Source organism: Misgurnus anguillicaudatus, chromosome 25 (assembly GCF_027580225.2).
Source record: "Misgurnus anguillicaudatus chromosome 25, ASM2758022v2, whole genome shotgun sequence".
NCBI lineage: Eukaryota > Metazoa > Chordata > Actinopteri > Cypriniformes > Cobitidae > Misgurnus > Misgurnus anguillicaudatus.
The window spans coordinates 26,021,611-26,039,694 of record NC_073361.2 but is presented as its reverse complement, the minus strand read 5'-3'; the positions used below and the strand labels follow the sequence as shown (position 1 = coordinate 26,039,694).

At 37.8% G+C, this 18,084-nt stretch overlaps 1 protein-coding gene across 3 annotated transcripts in view; it reads left to right on the top strand.

Moving 5' to 3' along the window:
* LOC129426552 (guanine nucleotide exchange factor VAV3) overlaps positions 1–18,084 on the top strand; it is a 96,437-nt gene that overhangs the window by 45,593 nt on the left and 32,760 nt on the right. For all 3 annotated transcript variants that reach the window (XM_073864239.1, XM_073864241.1, XM_073864240.1), the window contains exons 11-17: positions 5,970–6,038; positions 8,334–8,420; positions 8,714–8,799; positions 8,885–9,023; positions 11,729–11,832; positions 15,145–15,246; positions 17,143–17,240. In XM_073864239.1, coding sequence (XP_073720340.1) covers positions 5,970–6,038; positions 8,334–8,420; positions 8,714–8,799; positions 8,885–9,023; positions 11,729–11,832; positions 15,145–15,246; positions 17,143–17,240 — 685 coding nt within the window. The remainder of the gene's footprint in view (positions 1–5,969; positions 6,039–8,333; positions 8,421–8,713; positions 8,800–8,884; positions 9,024–11,728; positions 11,833–15,144; positions 15,247–17,142; positions 17,241–18,084) is intronic.

Sequence of the window (18,084 nt, the reverse complement as noted above, 5' to 3'; positions counted from 1 at the left end):
CAACACTTAACAGTTTAAATGCAGTTAAAAATTGCAGTTTCAACGCAGTTTCAAAAGACTCTAAACGATCCCAAACGAGCCATACGGGTCTTATCTAAACGATTGTCATTTTTGGCAAGAAAAACAAAAAATATGCACTTTTAAACCACAACATCTCTTTTTCCTCCGGCTGTGCGACGAGCCAGCGCGACCTCACGTCATTGCGTAATGACGTGGAAAGGTCACGCGTTACATATATGAAACACACATTTGCGGACGATTTTAAACAATAAACTGACACAAAGACATTAATTATTATCATTTCACATACAACAACGTCGGAACAATCCTCTTTCTCCACATCCGTGACCTCTTGACGTGATGACGTTTACGTGAGGTCGCGCTGGCTCGTCACACAGCCGGAGTTAGACAAGAAGTTGTGGTTTAAAAGTGCATATTTCTATTTTTTTTTGGCAAAAATGACAATTGTTTCGCTAGATAAGACCCTAAATGCTTCCTTTGAAACTGCAATTTTAAACGGCATTAAAACTGTTAAGTGTTGGGGTCCATTAAAGTCCATTTAAAATGAGAAAAATCCTGGAATGTTTTCCTCAAAAAACATAATTTCTTTTCAACTGAACAAAGAAAGACATCAACATTTTGGATGACATGGTGGTGAAGAAATTATCTTTTTTTTTAATGAAAATTGACTAATTCTTTAAAATTATTTTTCACAATTCTTTTCTTCTTTCTCTTGTACAGCACTTTGTATCAGCTACATGTTGTCTGAAAAGTGCTCTATAAATAAAGTAGACAAACAAACAATCCTTACATCATTGGCCTTGTCCACTTTCAAGTCATTTCCAAGGCTGAGAAAGTATTTAATTTTTTAGGAATTTATGTACACTTGTAAATCATTCAAGATGAGGCCATAAACATTTTTAACAAACAGGCAATTTATTTCAATGTCCTTAAATGTCTGCTTTACCAATAATGTCCGCTTGGAGCAGTATCGTTCGTGTCTTATTTCTATAAACCATGTATAAAAGTCACCAGTAGGGGGCAATATAATACACAACAGAATCCTCCATTGGGGCACTAGTATAATCAGCTCTATGGAGAAGCTGCACGTCCAGTCGTGTATGTTGAAACTGACCTGATCCACAAACATCTCACGCAGCCTGCCATGAATATTTCATAGTCTGTGTCTGTCTATCACACGTTAGGTCTACCGCATGACCCAGCTATGAGGGGATTTAGAAATAAATATAAAGGGAGGGAGAGAGAGAGAGAGAGATGTGAACAGCATGTGTAGACTGAAGCCACCTTAGCCTGATTGCTCTTCCAGGAACCTTTTGTCTCTCAGTGGACAGCTAAGTGAAGGTGTATGCGTATGCATGTCTGTCTACTTAGCATGCTTGCATGGCTGTCCGCAGCTTTGCTCACCTCCCTGCCCATCTGGCCAGCTATGGGTTTAGGGAGCGTGTGAATGTGTGTGTGTGGGTGAAGCAGGCAGTGCAGAGAATGCATCTGTCTGTCTCTCGCACCTCTGGAGAGCAGACTAGCGTGTGACAGATTGTCTCTCTTTGCTGTGCTGGATGATGCCTCGGCCAAAGAGAAAAAGAGTAAAAAGGTAAAAAAAGTGTAAACCGAAGCTAGGTTTAAATAAGATAAAAGTTAGATAAAAGACAGACATAAGAGAAAATAGCTACAAGTCTGTCAGAAGGAAGTAGAAAGTCAAAGTTAAAATGTATACAAGGAAGTTTGTTGTGATCTATTTTTTTTAAGTCAATTAGAATAAATGTAAATTAAAACTGTTTTATGGGGCATTTAGATTGCAAATTGCTAATTGCAGTGATGAAGTAATATAAGTCTAAGACAAAAGTATGTAGTAGACAGAGTACAACATGTTGAAGGTGGAAACTACGGTAATGCAGGACTGTTAGAGGGCGGGGCTTTATCAGTGTGACCTCACATTGATAAGAGAATCAAAACAGCATATTCAATGAGACTGCTTTGGTTTAATGGGGATTAAAAAACATAGAGCAGGTGAATTTTTTTCATCGTAGGGTGAAACATGAACACACATTATGTCCAAACACCTTGTAAAAGTGGATGTTGCATAATAGGTGCCCTTTAAAGGGACACTCCACGTTTTTGAAAATATGCTCATTTTCCAGAGTTAAACATTTGATTTTTACCGTTTTGGAATCCATTCAGCAGATCTCCGGGTCTTGCGATACCACTTTTGGCATGGCTTGGCACAATCCATTGAATCTGGTTGGACCATTGGCATCGCGCAAAAAATAACTAAAGAGTTACAATATTTTTCCCATTTAAAACTTGACTCTTCTGTAGTTACATCGTGTACTAAGACCGACAGAAAATTAAAAGTTGTGATTTTCTAGGCAGATATGGCTAGAAACTATACTCTCATTCTGGCGTAATAATCAAGGACTTTGCTGCCGTAACATGGCTGCAGCAGGCGTAGTGATATTACGCACTGCCTGAAAATAGTCATTTGCCATTGACAGTTACTAAGGGACTACTTTCGGCTGCTACGTATGGTTATTGCTCCTCCTGGAGCCATGTTACTGCAACAAATTCCTTGATTATTACGCCAGAATGAGAGTATAGTTCATCGCCATATCTGCCTAGAAAATCACAACTTTACATTTTCTGTTGGTCTTAATACACGATGTAACTTCAGAAGAGTCAAGTTCTAAATAGGAAAAATATCGAAACACTTGGGTCATTTTTGAGCGCGATGCTAATGGTCTAATCAGATTCAATGGATTGTGCTAAGCTATGCTAAAAGTGGTACCGCCAGACCCTGAGATCGGCTGAATAGATTCCAAAACTGTAAAAATCAAATTATTAACTCTAAGGGAGCTGGAAAATGAGCATATCTTCATAAAAAGTGGAGTGTCCCTTTAAACTTTTCACGTATTTTCATGATAAAAAAGAATATGTATAATGGTTATGTTTGACAAGTGTTGCTTTTTCAAATGCATGTTATAAACGACTCAAACTTGAGTAGTGATTTTAGATCGATACAGACTTCCTACTGATCAAAGAGCCATAATACATGAAAGATCTGTGCATACATTGCCTTTGCGATTCAGAATTGATTTCAGACATGTATTGTTAGTATGAATCGCTCTACCTTGTATACAGCAACGCACTTCACAACCTTCAACGTTTTTTTCTGCTTATAAATTTACTCGTTGACACATATTCACGAAAGCAGCTCATGCACCGGTGTCAGCCATAGACATATATGTATACATAGATGCCTCTATAGATGCGTTCACAAATCAGCCATTACTGGAGCATCTACGTATATATGCATCTATGGCTGACATTTAAAACACAAGAATGCCTTGTTCTTGTGCTGTTTATTGTTTCAAAGTGATTAAGGAATAAATGTTAATTTTATTATGTGTATTCATGAAATGAGACAACTACGATGATAAATGTGACCTCCAGAGGATGCAGCCTTCGAAATGACACCCAGTGTTGACCCTGACTACGTGTCCATGATCCTGTTTTAGCTGTCACAACTAGTAATATAGAGTTATGACGACTGTTTTAGATTTAAAGGGCATCAAGGAGATTAATATAATACAGCTAAAGCTATGCACATTTTGATGAATGCCTGGGCTCAGACAGGTCTGTTTGCTCACTGCGTGATGCATATTGTGCACAAGACTGAAAAGCATGTGTAAAATCAAACTTGTCGCATCACTTCTGGAGTCAGGGCACAATGGGTTCAGTCTGTTGGGAAATAAAATTGTGTTGAAAAGATATAAGATTGATATGTATGCTTCTTTCAAGAAAGAACTACAGTAGATGCTGGATTTGTTAAAGTTTGCAAGGTCATGAAATCCACTCTTCAAGGAAAGATAATCAAAATTTACTCAAGTAAACTAGATATTGACAAAAGGGATCTTTGTGATCAAAACTTCTGTCCATTCAACAGTGCAAGATTATTTCACAGACAAAAAATGTTTAAAGGTTCAATACTGAACGATTGGGATGCAGTCCCACGAAAACAGCTTAGAAGTACGTTCACCAAAAATGTCGACACCTTTACCTAAGAGTTTGTATGTATTTTATTTCTTCAATAATCTCAATGTTAGTGTCATGCCTCCATTCTCTCTCTCTCTCTCTCCCTCTCTGTGTGTGAGGGCAGAAGGATGTGAAAATGAAAAATAAGGTGATGTCCGTTTTGCTCCTGATAATAATGCGCAGGTTCAGCTTGACTGACGCAGGGGATTTAGCTTGTGCCGGATGGCAATATATCTCTTAGGCCAAAAGGAAGCCATTTATCAGAGCCCAGTAAAGGACATTCACAGCAGCCTCCCTTATCCTACAGACTGCTCCAGATGTCTTGTTTACTTCATTCCAGAGCGGGAATGCAATTTCAACCCCACAAAAACCTTTGCTTCTCATTTCAATTCTTCAACCTGCAGTGCAGGTTGGGATATTATTTCAGCTTGTGTTGTGTATGTGTGTGAGAGAGGAAAAAGAGAAAGTGAAAGAGAGATAGAGATGCCACACGGGGTGTATGTGTTTGTTTGCTGTCATTCGCAACGCTGTGCAGAAGTCTTAACCCATTGCCTGCTTTGCGTATTAATGACCATCCATATATTTTTTTCGGGTCTACTTATTAAAATACAAACAGAAAATATGCAGACAAAATAAAATATTGCAGAGTACTAAACGTTGAAGGTGATATGTTACAGAACATATTTTTTTTACTAAACTTAGCATAAAATAACATTTTACACATTTAGATTGCATTTACATTTTGAATACTTTATTTATTTATGTTTGTATGTAAACTGCAAACCTCTCTTTTCTCTTTATTGTGAGAAAAGTGCACAAGCATCGAGACATCTGTGAATCTGTGAACATGATGATTATCGTATTTATAGAGATTGTGTGAGATTTGCCTTTTAAAGCCTTCACAGTGCTGCAGGTAAATGAAAGTAAATCATAGTGTTTAGGTGGATTTTAGTTGTTTCGGTGCAGCTGTGAATTTTATCTGACCTAAAACTTGCAGGTGCGACTGCCACAAACTTTCCCATATTTACTATTGTTTTTTTACTATGTTTTTTACTTTTTAAAATCTTTGATAAAGTATGAGATAAAATGTCTAATCATTAAAACCAAATAGACTATGCTGTTGGTTAATAATGAAAGGAAAACATCATCGTTTTTAATATTTTACCATGTTCTTACCTGAACTTAGACAAATTAAAGGTTGTTGGTCCAACCAACCAACTGTTGGTCCTCCTAGTGGTCACTCAGGAGTGTTGCGCAATTGCATTTTTTAAAAAAGTGGAATTTCCTTTCTAAAATTTGAGAAAATCCTCCGCTACACCTTTAATACATACCTATCTTTTTTCAATGCGTGCCCTCCATCTTTGCACAGCGTGTCATTTGGCCTAGTGATGATTCGGCAGAGGTCGAAGTGTTGCAAACTAAGTGCCCTTCCGCCATACAATATAGTTCTCATTTTTTATCCGCTTAAAAATCACCACGTTTTATTTTGTGCCACCATACTTACTCGTGTAACTACTCATGTAACAGTCTTAAATAGGGAAAACATGGAAGTGCTTTTTAAATTCATCCATTTTTGGATCCTAAGGAATGAATGGGGCTAGGCTAAATGCTAACACATTCACAACGCGCTGTACAAAGATTAAGTGCACGCATCAAAAAAGATTGGTATGTATTAATAAGTCTAAGTTGAGGTAAAAACATAGTAGAATATTGAAAAATGGTGATGTTTTCCTTTAACATAATGATGATCGTGAGTTATGAGAGCATGCGAGAGTGACAGATGCCTTCAGGCACAGCGTCTCTATCCTGTACATCTGACTGTCTGCTGTGTTTATAATCATCATCTGGTGATAATCAGATGCTGAGAGTCAACAGTCAACAAAGATCAGCCAGCTAATATCTCATGATCTTATTCACAGGAACTGGTAAAACACACCCACGATGCCACAGAGAAGAGTAATTTACGCCAAGCGTTGGACGCCATGAAGGTGAGTCAAATAACCTTTCAAAAAAAGACCAACATATTATAGATGCTGGTAGGACACTGCACCAGACCATTTTTGAAACCCTGCGTACATTATACGCATAGGCATGCCCCTACAGGAGAATGTAGTATGTAGCCCAGGAGATGTATTGCATTTTGTCACAATGCGCATGCGTCAATCATCTGTATACACGCACTAGTCAACTAACTCTATTCTTTGCAAGGCTGTGTGCGTTCGACCGCGCGCATACGTTCACCTACACATAAAAAACAGGCTATATTCTAGACTTTAGACCAACAGCAAACCAGCATTAACTCTTTCCCCACCACACTCTAAAAATGGCTGGGTTATTTTTGACCCATAATGGGTAAATATTGGACAGAACACACCACTGGCTTAAAATTTACCCAATACTTGGTTGTTTTAACCCAACTGTTGGGTTATTGTAATCCATGGTTGCATAACAACAACCCAACATTTGGGTTATTTTTAACCCAGCATGTATTCTGTCCAATATTTACCCATTATGGGTCAAAAGTAACCCAGCCATTTTTAAAGTGCAGCGTTTAAAAAAAAAAGTTGCCAGTCAGCGCCAGCATTTTTTTTTAGATTTTCACAAAATTTAATGCCAAATGAAAGAACAAACAAACAAACAAAAACATTTCACTTGTTTTATCACCTCTCAAATCTGGGTAGGTTTTTTCAAAAAATTCAAAATTTTGAGGAAAAACCTGAGATAACTGCATTTTTGTAAAGGACTTTTGTTAAAGATTCTGAACGATGATCAAAACATACACAGATGTTTTACTGTTTTTAAGTTAGTGGATGTGTCAATGTTTTATAAGTTGTGCAAGAGCGGCACCTACTGGATAATAGCGGAAATATGGTTTGCCGTAAAAACTCGTCATTGGGAAGGATGACTTTTCTCTAACTCATTCCCTGACAGCATTTTTTGTTATTTTCACAAAAGTTTTACAAAATGCCTTCCAGGAAAATTCTCTTCTAAAAATATATGAACATACAAACAAATTATTATATAATTATATCAAAATTATATAAATATATCAAATTAGAGAACAGACCCTCTCCTTTCAAACAAACAATAAACAAACAAACAAAACAGAAAAAAAACTTTTCATTCCATCTATATTTTTTTCTTTAAGGTCTTAAATATGGGATTTTTTTCTAAAAAAAAAAAGTTTAGCAAAAAGCTGAAATAATTGCATTTTTGTGCATCAGATTCAGAGCGAGTGTAAAATTAATAAAACAATTTATGCTTCAGTTTTTTTATAAATTTGGTAAGTGTAAATTCTGTAACCATCTAGTGGATAAACACGGTATTATGAATAACCATGAAAACTCCTTAAATGTTTTCTATAACGTGAAGAGAATTCGTCAATGGTGGGCAAAGAGTTAAAGTTTAGCAGGATCCAGCATAGAAATTCATGCTGGTCTGTTCTTGGTTTTCCCAGTGGGAAAGTGAACAAACGTGTCTGAAATGTTGTCCTCTGTCTTCATGGTAGACCTCGTTCTCATATGCTGCGTTTGAAATCACATACTTTCATACTATAGAGTAGCCGAAGAGCAGTAGACGAAGCGAATAGTATGTCTGAATTCATAGTATTCAAAAAAAGTATTGCATTGCAAGTCGTTTTGTGCCCTGTTCAATTAGAAATTACAACCTCAAATTTCATTAGCTGTTTATTTTGCTCTTTTAAAGGCATGTGGCAACTTTCTAATCGTTTTTCTAAAGCCCAGCATTCTTTAAAAATCTGCGCTGCTCTCTCGACTCGAATGATCAAGATGGCAGAGTGTATACGTCTTGACAGGTAACCGACCGCTAATTGAGGCAAATCAAGCTGAGAAGATTGTGCAGATTGCACAGTGGGCTGTGATGATTTCATTTGGATAAATTAGCCACTTAGCATTGATTGGGATATCGGGCTAACGTGGTTAACCTCCTCAAATGCTCCCCTGAATGATCGAACCCCCCACTCTCTGATTATTCCAAATATGCCATGATGAACGAGTCGCTAAACTCCACTCGCGGGAGTGTGTTCGGCATGAGATTCGTCGAATAACCTGTCCCTTTCAGACGGTAAATCTTATTTTACGCTTTTAGAAGGAAACAAGTCCCTCGAAAACATCACATGGGACAACACTGTCAATAAGGAATCTGGAGATATAGGGTTATTATTAGCACGCAATGAAGAAATATTTCCTTGTTTACACATTCGGCTCAAATTCTTCACATGCAGAATGTTACCATGTTTTTATTTATTTTTTGGATTTTTGCAGGATCTGGCCCAGTATGTCAATGAGGTGAAGAGAGACATTGAAACTCTGCGGGATATCGACCAGTACCAGAAATCAATAGAAAACCTTGTGAGCTGAATTGCATACATAACATGCATAACGTTGGAAAAAAGTTGCTTTGAAACTTTACACAGCTACAAGTATTTTTAGTCATGTTATCTTTTGAAAAATGAGCTAGCTACACTAACAAAACTATTTTATGCATTAAAGCATTAAAATTATATAACTATCAGATATATTTAAAATCAGAGCACTGATTTTTCAGGATCAACTTTTGCAGCAACTCTTTTTTTATTGAAATCCTGATTCCTAAAAATAATAAAGTACAGCATATGTATTGAGTTTGCACCTGTGTTCTGCAGAATCAGTCTCTGCGTAACTACGGGAGACCGAAAGGTGACAGCGAAGTGCGAGTATCTACAGTCGACAAACGAGCCAAACAGGACAGGTGAGATTGACGTTTACTAAAGCCTGAGGGTTATGAAGGTGTCACCCGCAAGCATTCCTTGATCTCTGCTTTCCATCTACCGCAGGCACCTCTTCCTGTTCGACGCTGCCGTGATCGTATGCAAACGACGGGGGGACAACTACGAAATGAAGGAGGTCATTGACCTCCACTCGTTCAAAATCACCAACAACCCGACCTCAGACAGAGAGAACCGAAAGTGGTCTGCATCCATTCTCCTAATTGCGTAAAAGATCGGCGGTCCAAAGCCAAGGGCGGTTATGCTACTGTCGTAACCGGTTACCGGCTTGCTATCGCACAGATGGTGTTTCCTATTAAAAACCGTCAAGCGACTGCTAACAAACGCAGCGCACACCAGGCACAGCTAAATGAGAAAACATGATGTCGGTTGTGATAATGCATTACATGGTGTCGTGCCGGAACAATTATTTGTTAGATAATTCAGTTAATATTGTGTGTGTGTGAGAGAGAGAGGTTTATTTCAGTTTTATACATGCAGGTTTTTGTGTGCTTTGCTTAGGTCACTATCGTTTAAACGTCACATTTATGCATTTGGCAGACACTTTTATTCAAAGCAACTTACAATGCATATCTTGTAATACATTTCATTAGATTGTGTGTGTGTGTCCTGGGATCAAACTGACAGACTTTTTTGCTCTACCACTGAGCTACAGGAACACTATCCCAACTGTTTATAATGTGTTAGCATTTTAAACAAACCCATAGAGAGGTGATAAAATAGGAACACTTCCCTACACTTCCATTGGAAGAGGTGCAGAAGAATTTAATGTATAGAACATATTTGACACAGATTTTCTAAACACCTTAGCAACCACCTAGCACTGCCTAGCAACGGTTCTCAACACGCACTTATTGATGGTGACATGCATGCAAAAACCTTTGCCTTTTTACCAAACTAAATCTCTTTAATGAACTTTTCTGCCAAAAGTGTTGCAAGCTTTGTATCAGTTTATAATGCATGAAATATATGTGACCCTGGGTCATAAGAGCCATTTTTTACATTTTGTCTTATACATCATCCAAATAAATAAGCTTTATATTGATGTATGGTTTGTTAGAATAGGACAATGTTTGGCCAAGATACAGAATATATTTGAAAACCTGGAACCTGAGGGTGCAAGAAATCCAAATATTGAGAAAATCGCATTTAAAGTTCACTTTACTTCACTTCACTTTTTTTTTTTTTTTTAAATATGCTTATTTGATTTTTAACATTTTGGAATCCATTCAGCTGATCTCCAGGTCTATTTTAAGGTCTGCGTAATATCATTGCGCCTCCTGCAGCCATGTTACGGCAGCAAAGTCCTTGATTATTACGCGAGTGTCCCTTTAAGGACATAATTTGGACAGCTTTAAATGCGATTTTCTCAATATTTTGATTTTTTTCACCCTCAGGTTCCAGATTTTGAAATATATTCTGTATCTCGGCTAAACATTGTCCTATTCTATCAAACCATACATCAATAGAAAGCTTATTTATTTAGATGATGAATAAATCTCAATTTAAAAAGTGTAGTGCCCCTTTAAATGATTAGTCAATTTTCTAAAAAAAAAAACAACAACTGATAATTTACTCACCACCATGTCATCCAAAATGTTGATGTCTTTTTTTGTTCAGTCGAGAAGAAATTATGTTTTTTTGAGGAAAACATTCCAGGATTTTTCTCATTTTAATGGACTTTAATGGACCCCAACACTTAACAGTTTTAATGCAGTTTAAAATTGCAGCTTTAAAGGACTCTAAACGATCCCAAACAAGGCATAAGGGTCTTATCTAGCGAAACAATTGTCATTTTTGGCAAGAAAAATAAACAAATTTTAAATCACAACTTCTCATCTTTCTCCGGTCCTGTGATGCACCTGCACGACCTCACGTAATACGTCATCACGTCAAGAGGTCACGGATGACGTATTGAAACTACGCCCCAGTGTTTACAAGTGTGGAGAAAGAGGATCGTTGCGATATTGTTGTATGTGGAATGATACTAATTAATGTCTTTGTGTCAGTTTATTGTTTAAAATATTCTGCAAATGTGGGTTTCATATATGTAACACATGACCTTTCGAGGTCATTACGCAATTACGTGAGGTTGTACTGGCGCATCACAGGACCAGAGATAGACGAGAAGTTGTGGTTTCAAAGTGCATATTTTTTATTTTCTTGCCAAAAATGACAATGGTTTCGCTAGATAAGACACTTATGTCTCGTTTGGGATCGTTTAGAGTCATTTGAAACTACAATTTTAAACTGCATTTAAACTGTTAAGTGTTGGGGTCCATTAAAGTCCATTAAAATTAGAAAAATCATGGAATGTTTTCCTCATAAAACATAATTTCTTCTCGACTGAACAAAGAAAGACATCAACATTTTGAATGAATTGGTGGTGAGTTAATGTTTTTTTTTTTTATGGACTTTATCCTTTAATAACACACATTACTAATGATAAATATTTTTTTTAAATATATTTATGGTTGGAATTTACAAAATATATAGATGAAACATGATCTTTACTTAATATCCTAATGATTTTTGTAATAATAGAAAAATCGATCATTTGGACCCATGCATTGTATTGTTGGCTATTGCTACAAATATACCTGTGCTACTCAAGACTGTTTTTAAGGTCCAATGTCACATATTTATGTTCATATGTAGTATTTTTTTTTTTTTAAAGTATATCAACAATATGAATCCAGTTTTGGTCTGTTCATCATAAAAATAATGGCTGCAAATAGATTGAAAAATCTAAAGCTTGCTCACATATGACCATGTCCCTGCAGTATTTAGCAATGACAGCTTAAGTTGCATAAAAAGTGCACCACGCCATGTGATCTACAAAGCGTTTTATGTGTAACATGAATAATCTTCTCTCTCTCTTTTTAGTGGTCTCATGGATTCTACCTCACGCACAACCAGGGTCAAAACGGTTTTGAGTTCTTCTTCAAAACCAAGGAGGTAAAGAAGAAGTGGCTGGAGCAGTTCGGCATGGCCCTGTAAGTGTTTGCACTCATGTGCATCAAAGGTCCACACCACCCCTTCTTGTTTTTCTGGTTGGTTCAGGATTCACTTGAGCAGTCCGAAGTCTACAGTATCTTGACAGCAATGATTGAGCTGTGACAGCAGTACTGTATCTCTTGGCCCTGATTCAATATTTAAGAAGCATTTGTGTTTATTTTTGCTACATAACAAACATTAATGAGGGCAGACTTACTTACTTACTTAGCCAAGCTGTTTTGGAGCGGTGCAAAGTACAGTAATGTGACTGGAAGAATTTACATTCTTTTCATAAAGTTGTCGGTTCAGTTTTGCAGACTGACAGAATGTTCCAGGTCTGGTTGTTATTGTTTTGTTTTCTTCTTGTTTGGTTGGTTGCCAAAATCTGCACCCTTAAACCAAGTTCACTAAGAGGTTATAGGAGAAAAACTGCTTAAGGCCGGAGTTAGGGCTGCACAAAATATCGAAAAATAATTGGGATTACAATTACGAGTGAAACGATTATATAATCGGCAAAAGCTTCAAGTACAGCTGTCCTTTTGTGCTCAATTCAGCAGTATGTTTGGGCACCAAATACAGTGGCGAATCAGAGATTATGTATTTGATAAGATTTTTACAAGCAACATAACTCCCATAATTATTTGTTATTTACATTATATTATTTAGTTCTGGATGTTTAGAGTTACCATGCATCTGCTTCACAGAAACATTACAAATCTTCAATGTAAAGTCTATTAATCGGCAATAATAATCGCAACATCAAGGCAAATAATCGACAATTATGATTATTAATTAAGTGTGCAGCCCTACACGGAGTATTGTTAGGTTTTTTGTAAATGTCGTACGCACATAATGTTACCTGCTTAAATGAGTGTAAAAATGTTAGTCTGTCGTCGTTTTTATAACTTGGACTAATGATGAATGATGTGTATTGATGTCTGTGTTTAAACTCTTAATATACTGTCAGAGAGTCATGTTAGCAAGGGGCTAACGCATGCTGCACTTAAGGTTTTGCTATGGCCCTGTTAGCTTACATACATGCTTAAATGATTGTAAAATGTTAGTGTCTGTCGTCGTTTTTATTGCTTGGATTAATGATGAATGATGTGTATTGATGTCGCTAATGTTTTCTCAGTAAATCATGTTAGCACTAGGTCAATGCATATTGCACTATTGTTGGTCTGTGCGGAGACTGTGTCAGTTGACCAATCAGAGCAGAGTAGGCTACTGAAATGTGTGGTTTAGGCAGAGTGAGTCGTTGAACGGCTTCCCACGAATCGTTTGGGGATCTCTGAGAAATGGGGTAATATTAAATTAATATTTTAAGAAAATGACAGTTTTTTGACCTTGCATGCATTTAAACCTGTTGTCCGAGACTTACAAGCAGTGATAGAAAGCCTAAAATGGGCATCTTACTGACTCTTTAATTGTTCAAAGCAGCTTTACATTAATAAAAACAAGCGAAAACCGCAAAATCATAGGACAACAAAATAGCGGCATATATATATGAAGTTTTAATAATTTAAAGTTAAAGGAAATGGTTGGTTGTCGTTGGGCGATCCATTAGAGAAAAAAAGATATGGGCTACGTACAGCACTACATTCTACTTTATGTGCATGCGCGACCTACGTGTTCAAAAATTGACGTGTGTGGTTACAAAAATTTAGAAGTGTGTATTCCACCCCCTAATGCTACGTACACACCAAACGCGGGGCATCGCGTTACTAGCTCTAGATTACTTGCGGGATTTAACTTCGTGTAATGCGAATTTGACTATTTCCAACTTGGGCGAAGACGCGTTTGAGGCAAATAGCGCGTGTTTTCGCGGCAAACGCGCTGGCAATATCGCGTCACTCGCATCGCCCCACGCGAGGACGTGTTTGATTGCGTCTTTGCATTGACTTTGTGTATGTCCCATTCAAGCGTGCCGCACAAGCCCTGAAAAGTGAAGCCAAAACGTCTCGATTGCCCCCCAGTGACTGGTCCCAGTATAGGCCATAAAACCTGCCTCCCCGTGTTATTCAATGTATGGAACTTGAGACCAACAAAAAAATTTCATTACACTTCAATTATCTTTTTTCTGAACTTTTTGCCATAGTTTATGTAAATTCAAATGTTTGTTTTTAAAATAAATTTGTTCTTAGTTAGTTATTTAATGATTTAAAAACGGTGGTGTCAAGTCATGATTGACAGCTGTGATATCGTGTAATATGCCCATTCTGCGAGGGCGGGGTCTTGATTTCGCGGCTTTACGACACTGACGGCTTCACTTTTCACCAATGGAAAAGAGCGAACAGGCTTCGTCCATCTTTTTTACGGTCTATGGCCCCATTAGATTCATACACACTAGTGTACTAATAATGGAGACACATTGACACATTTGGCAAATGATTTTATCCAAATGCATTACAAAGCAATGTATACATTTTCTCAGTATGAGTGTTGCCTGGGTCCTTTTTTGCATGTTACCACTATTTTTAATGGGTCTTAAATATCTGTTTTGCTTTTTTGTGGTTTATCAAATTCAAGTAAATCTTGAGGTACCGCCAAAAATACCATGTAAAAAAACAGGAGGGAGAAGAGAACGAGAGAGAATATATTTATAATTCATGAATGACAAAATTAATAAACTACTAGGAGTGTGATGTAAAAGATAAAATGGCAACACACAAAAACCATCCTACTAATGACCTACATGTCACACATACTGTATCCAAATATAACATAACTATAACATGAATTGAATGAGGAGGGGTATAAATCTCTAGTTCACTAAAGACGACAGGGGGCTGATGAATTAGATACATGTTTTTAACAGAATTATTTGAAGGCTCATTAATTCTAGAGATCAGCGGTGAGTCTGTGCTCAATGTCATGTGTCATCATATCAGTCTCCATCTGAAAGCTGGTTGGATATCGGTGCTCTTACACGCACAGAAAGCTCTCTCATCCGTCTGTCATTTGTTAATATCTTCATTATCAGGGCACTCGCTGCTTAGGATAATTTGAAAGCGGGCGAGAGAGGAAGATAGGATTATAAAAGAGTAATAAGGCTATAGACAACATCATGATTTCTGTCTCACTAATGCTGTACTTAGTGGTGCTTGCTAAGGCACTGTTTCACTACACCTAATCTTGCCCTGCATCAGATATGCGAGACTTAAAATCGAATAGCTTATTGAAAAACGCTCGTTGATAGGAATTATATCTTTGTCATTGTATAACATCATAAGCAGTTGTGTTTAAAATTTATGGTTATCATCTCGTTTTTACGCTCTGCTCTCTCTCTCTCTCTCTCTTTCTCACTCCAGATCGAACATCTGTCCAGAGAGTGGGAAAAGTAATTTCCACGAGTTCCGCATGCACACCTTTGAGACGACCACATCCTGCAGCTCGTGCAAAATGCTGCTGAGGTGAGCTCACGCTACGGGCTGGGTCAAATGACACGGTATACCCACAATGCACCTTAATGAGATCGATATTGCATCTGGAGAAGTTAAGTGAGAGGGAACAGCACAAGATGGAGGCAGATCAAGCGTATAGTCACTTCAGCGATGAAAGGATTTTGTTGGCAGATGACCGACATAGCTGTCGGCTAATAAGAGCAGTTATGTCAGATGTGGGCGTGGCTAAAGAAACATCACAGGTTCCCCCGCTCTAATGTTGTGTAATAGAAAAGATTGCCTGCAGCTGTTTTTTACAGTATATATCATAGAGCAGATAAAGACGTAAAGAGGGTTATGCAGTAGTCGAGTGATGATTCGAAAAGGCTTGGGGCTTGTAATAGTCACTGATTCTTAAATCATTAAAATCTGACTTTTTCCATGTTTAAGAGCTACAATTGTGGTCCTTGAAATCCTTGAAAGTTTGTGAATCTGGGGGGGGGGGGACTCAAAGCCCTGGGAAGTTTTTGAAAATATACATACATAGATACAGGTCATTAAAAGTGCTTAAATCTATTTTATGCAAGAAGTTTTCTGGAAAAAAAATCCATATTATTCCCTGTGTAGTGTAGGATAATATCATAAAAATTCGAGACTTTTTAATCACACGTGCTAAACTTTTCACTTTAAAAGCTTATCTTATCTTCTGTATGCGAATGTTGTATCATACCAAAATGCTTTTTTGCATAGTTGTGTTTGACACATGAAAACTTCTCGTGTTATGTAACTGTTATTCGCTGAGAAGGGAACGAGACGCTGCGTCTCCCTTGCTATACTTCCTGCGTCCCTGTAACGCCGTCTTTGGCAATATTTCAGATAGCGATATACTTCCTGGCTCCCGCGTCACCCTGTCTTTGTTGTTAAGCCTCTCCATTGGTTGAATTTGATATACACATTCAGACGCACTTACCCCTGGAGGCGTTCCCAAAGTGTCACCGCAGTGACGCAGCGCGAGTTCCCTCGAAAGGGAACTGTAACAATGTATTTTAAAAGGTAACACAATGTAACCTTGCTCTCACTTGAAATGTGTCCCCACATTTAGTCCTTGAATTTGAAGGACCTGGAAAGTCCTTGAAAGGTCCTTGAATTTGAAGTTAACTTAGGTGTGAGAACCCTGTTCTATGAAAAGAACAACCCAGTAACTTAATTTTGGTAAACCATTCTCTGCAAGCATGTGAGAGAATAGGTAATTGAAATTTGGCGCCCCTTGTGATGTCAGAAGGGGATAATACCGCCCCTTAATCTGCACTATTCAACCATGGCACTGCCATTTAGTGCAGAGATCATCTCATTTGCATTTTAAAGGACACACCCAAAAATGGCAAAGTGGCAATTTTAACATGTTATAATAAATTATCTATATGGTATTTCGAGCTAAAACTTCACATATGTGAGATTTATTTTACATTTTTGAAAAGTCTTGTGAAGTGTCCCCTGAACATTTGCCCATATTTTACTCCTCTTTAAGTCATCGTACTGTAGGTGTATATGATTCTCTTCTTTCAGATGAACCTGCAATATCCTGCTGCTTTTCAGCATTGCAGTATATGCTATTGGATAGTGCCCAATTTTTAAAGCTCCATAAAGTGCATCCATTTATCAAAATGATCAAAAGGTGAAGGGCTTTTGTAAGGAATATTTTATATTCAGACATTTAAGAACTTTATGGATTAGTTTTTGATGGATGGATGAACTTTTTGTAGCTTTAAAAATGGGGCACTATCCAATGCAAATATAAAGCTGAAAAGAAAAAAGTCATATACACCCAGGATGGCTTGAAAGTGAGTTAAATATGGGCTAATGGGGTGAACTATTACTTAAAGTAGTGGAACAAAACAAATCTCTCTCTTTCTCTTTCTCTTACAGAGGGGTCTTCTATCAAGGCTACCGCTGCTCTAAATGTGGTGCTGGTGCCCATAAGGAGTGTCTCGGCAGGGTGGACAACTGTGTCAAAAGCAGTGCCGGTGAGCTTAAGTCCAACACATTCAGCTCTTTTCAGCAGTTTCTATTTACATCCATGATGTTTACAAAGCTGCATTGTAGTGCTCCGAGTCACCTGGCTCATGTTTCAGCGTTATGTGATGTCTTACTCGCTACACGCTAATGATTGACCTACACCGTACTGTATCAGACAGGCCAATAAAACCTGTCAGCATGCAGAGGTTCCTAATAGCAGCCCCGGCCACATAGATAAGCGCGATGACAGACAACAGGCTCGGCTGGCTCCCGAAGCCCATGATAAATGTGTGTGTGTGCGCGCCTGCCAGCAGTGGCAGTTCTTATTGTTCTGGACATTATTCAGGGCCGGTGTAAAAATTTCTGCCTCCTCTCCTTAAGCACAGCTGAGTTTTGTCTGAACGGATCGCATTGTCAGACCTGTATGGAAAAGTGCCTGCAGAATTTCCGTCGGTCAAATTTCAGTGTGTCCCGTGGCCCTTGCAAAACCCTCTAAGTGCGTCTGACATGTTTTCTTGTAAATTAGTATTTTTAATAAGACTCTTAACTCTTTCCCTACCATGATGAGTTAAAAGTTAACTCATCAATTTAGAGAAAACGCTTCCCTGCCAATGACTAGTTTTTCCGGCAATCTGTATTTCCGCTATTATCCACCAGGTGGCACCTGGAAGCAGTGTTGGGGGAAAGTTACTTTTAAAAGTAATGCATTACAATATTAAATTACTCCCCAAAAAAGTAAATAATTGCGTTACTTAGTTACTTTTCATGGAAAGTAATGCTTACGTTACTTTTTAGTTACTTTTGCATTACTTTTTTGGCTGAGGCTTGTTTCTCCATGCAGGTGTTTTTATG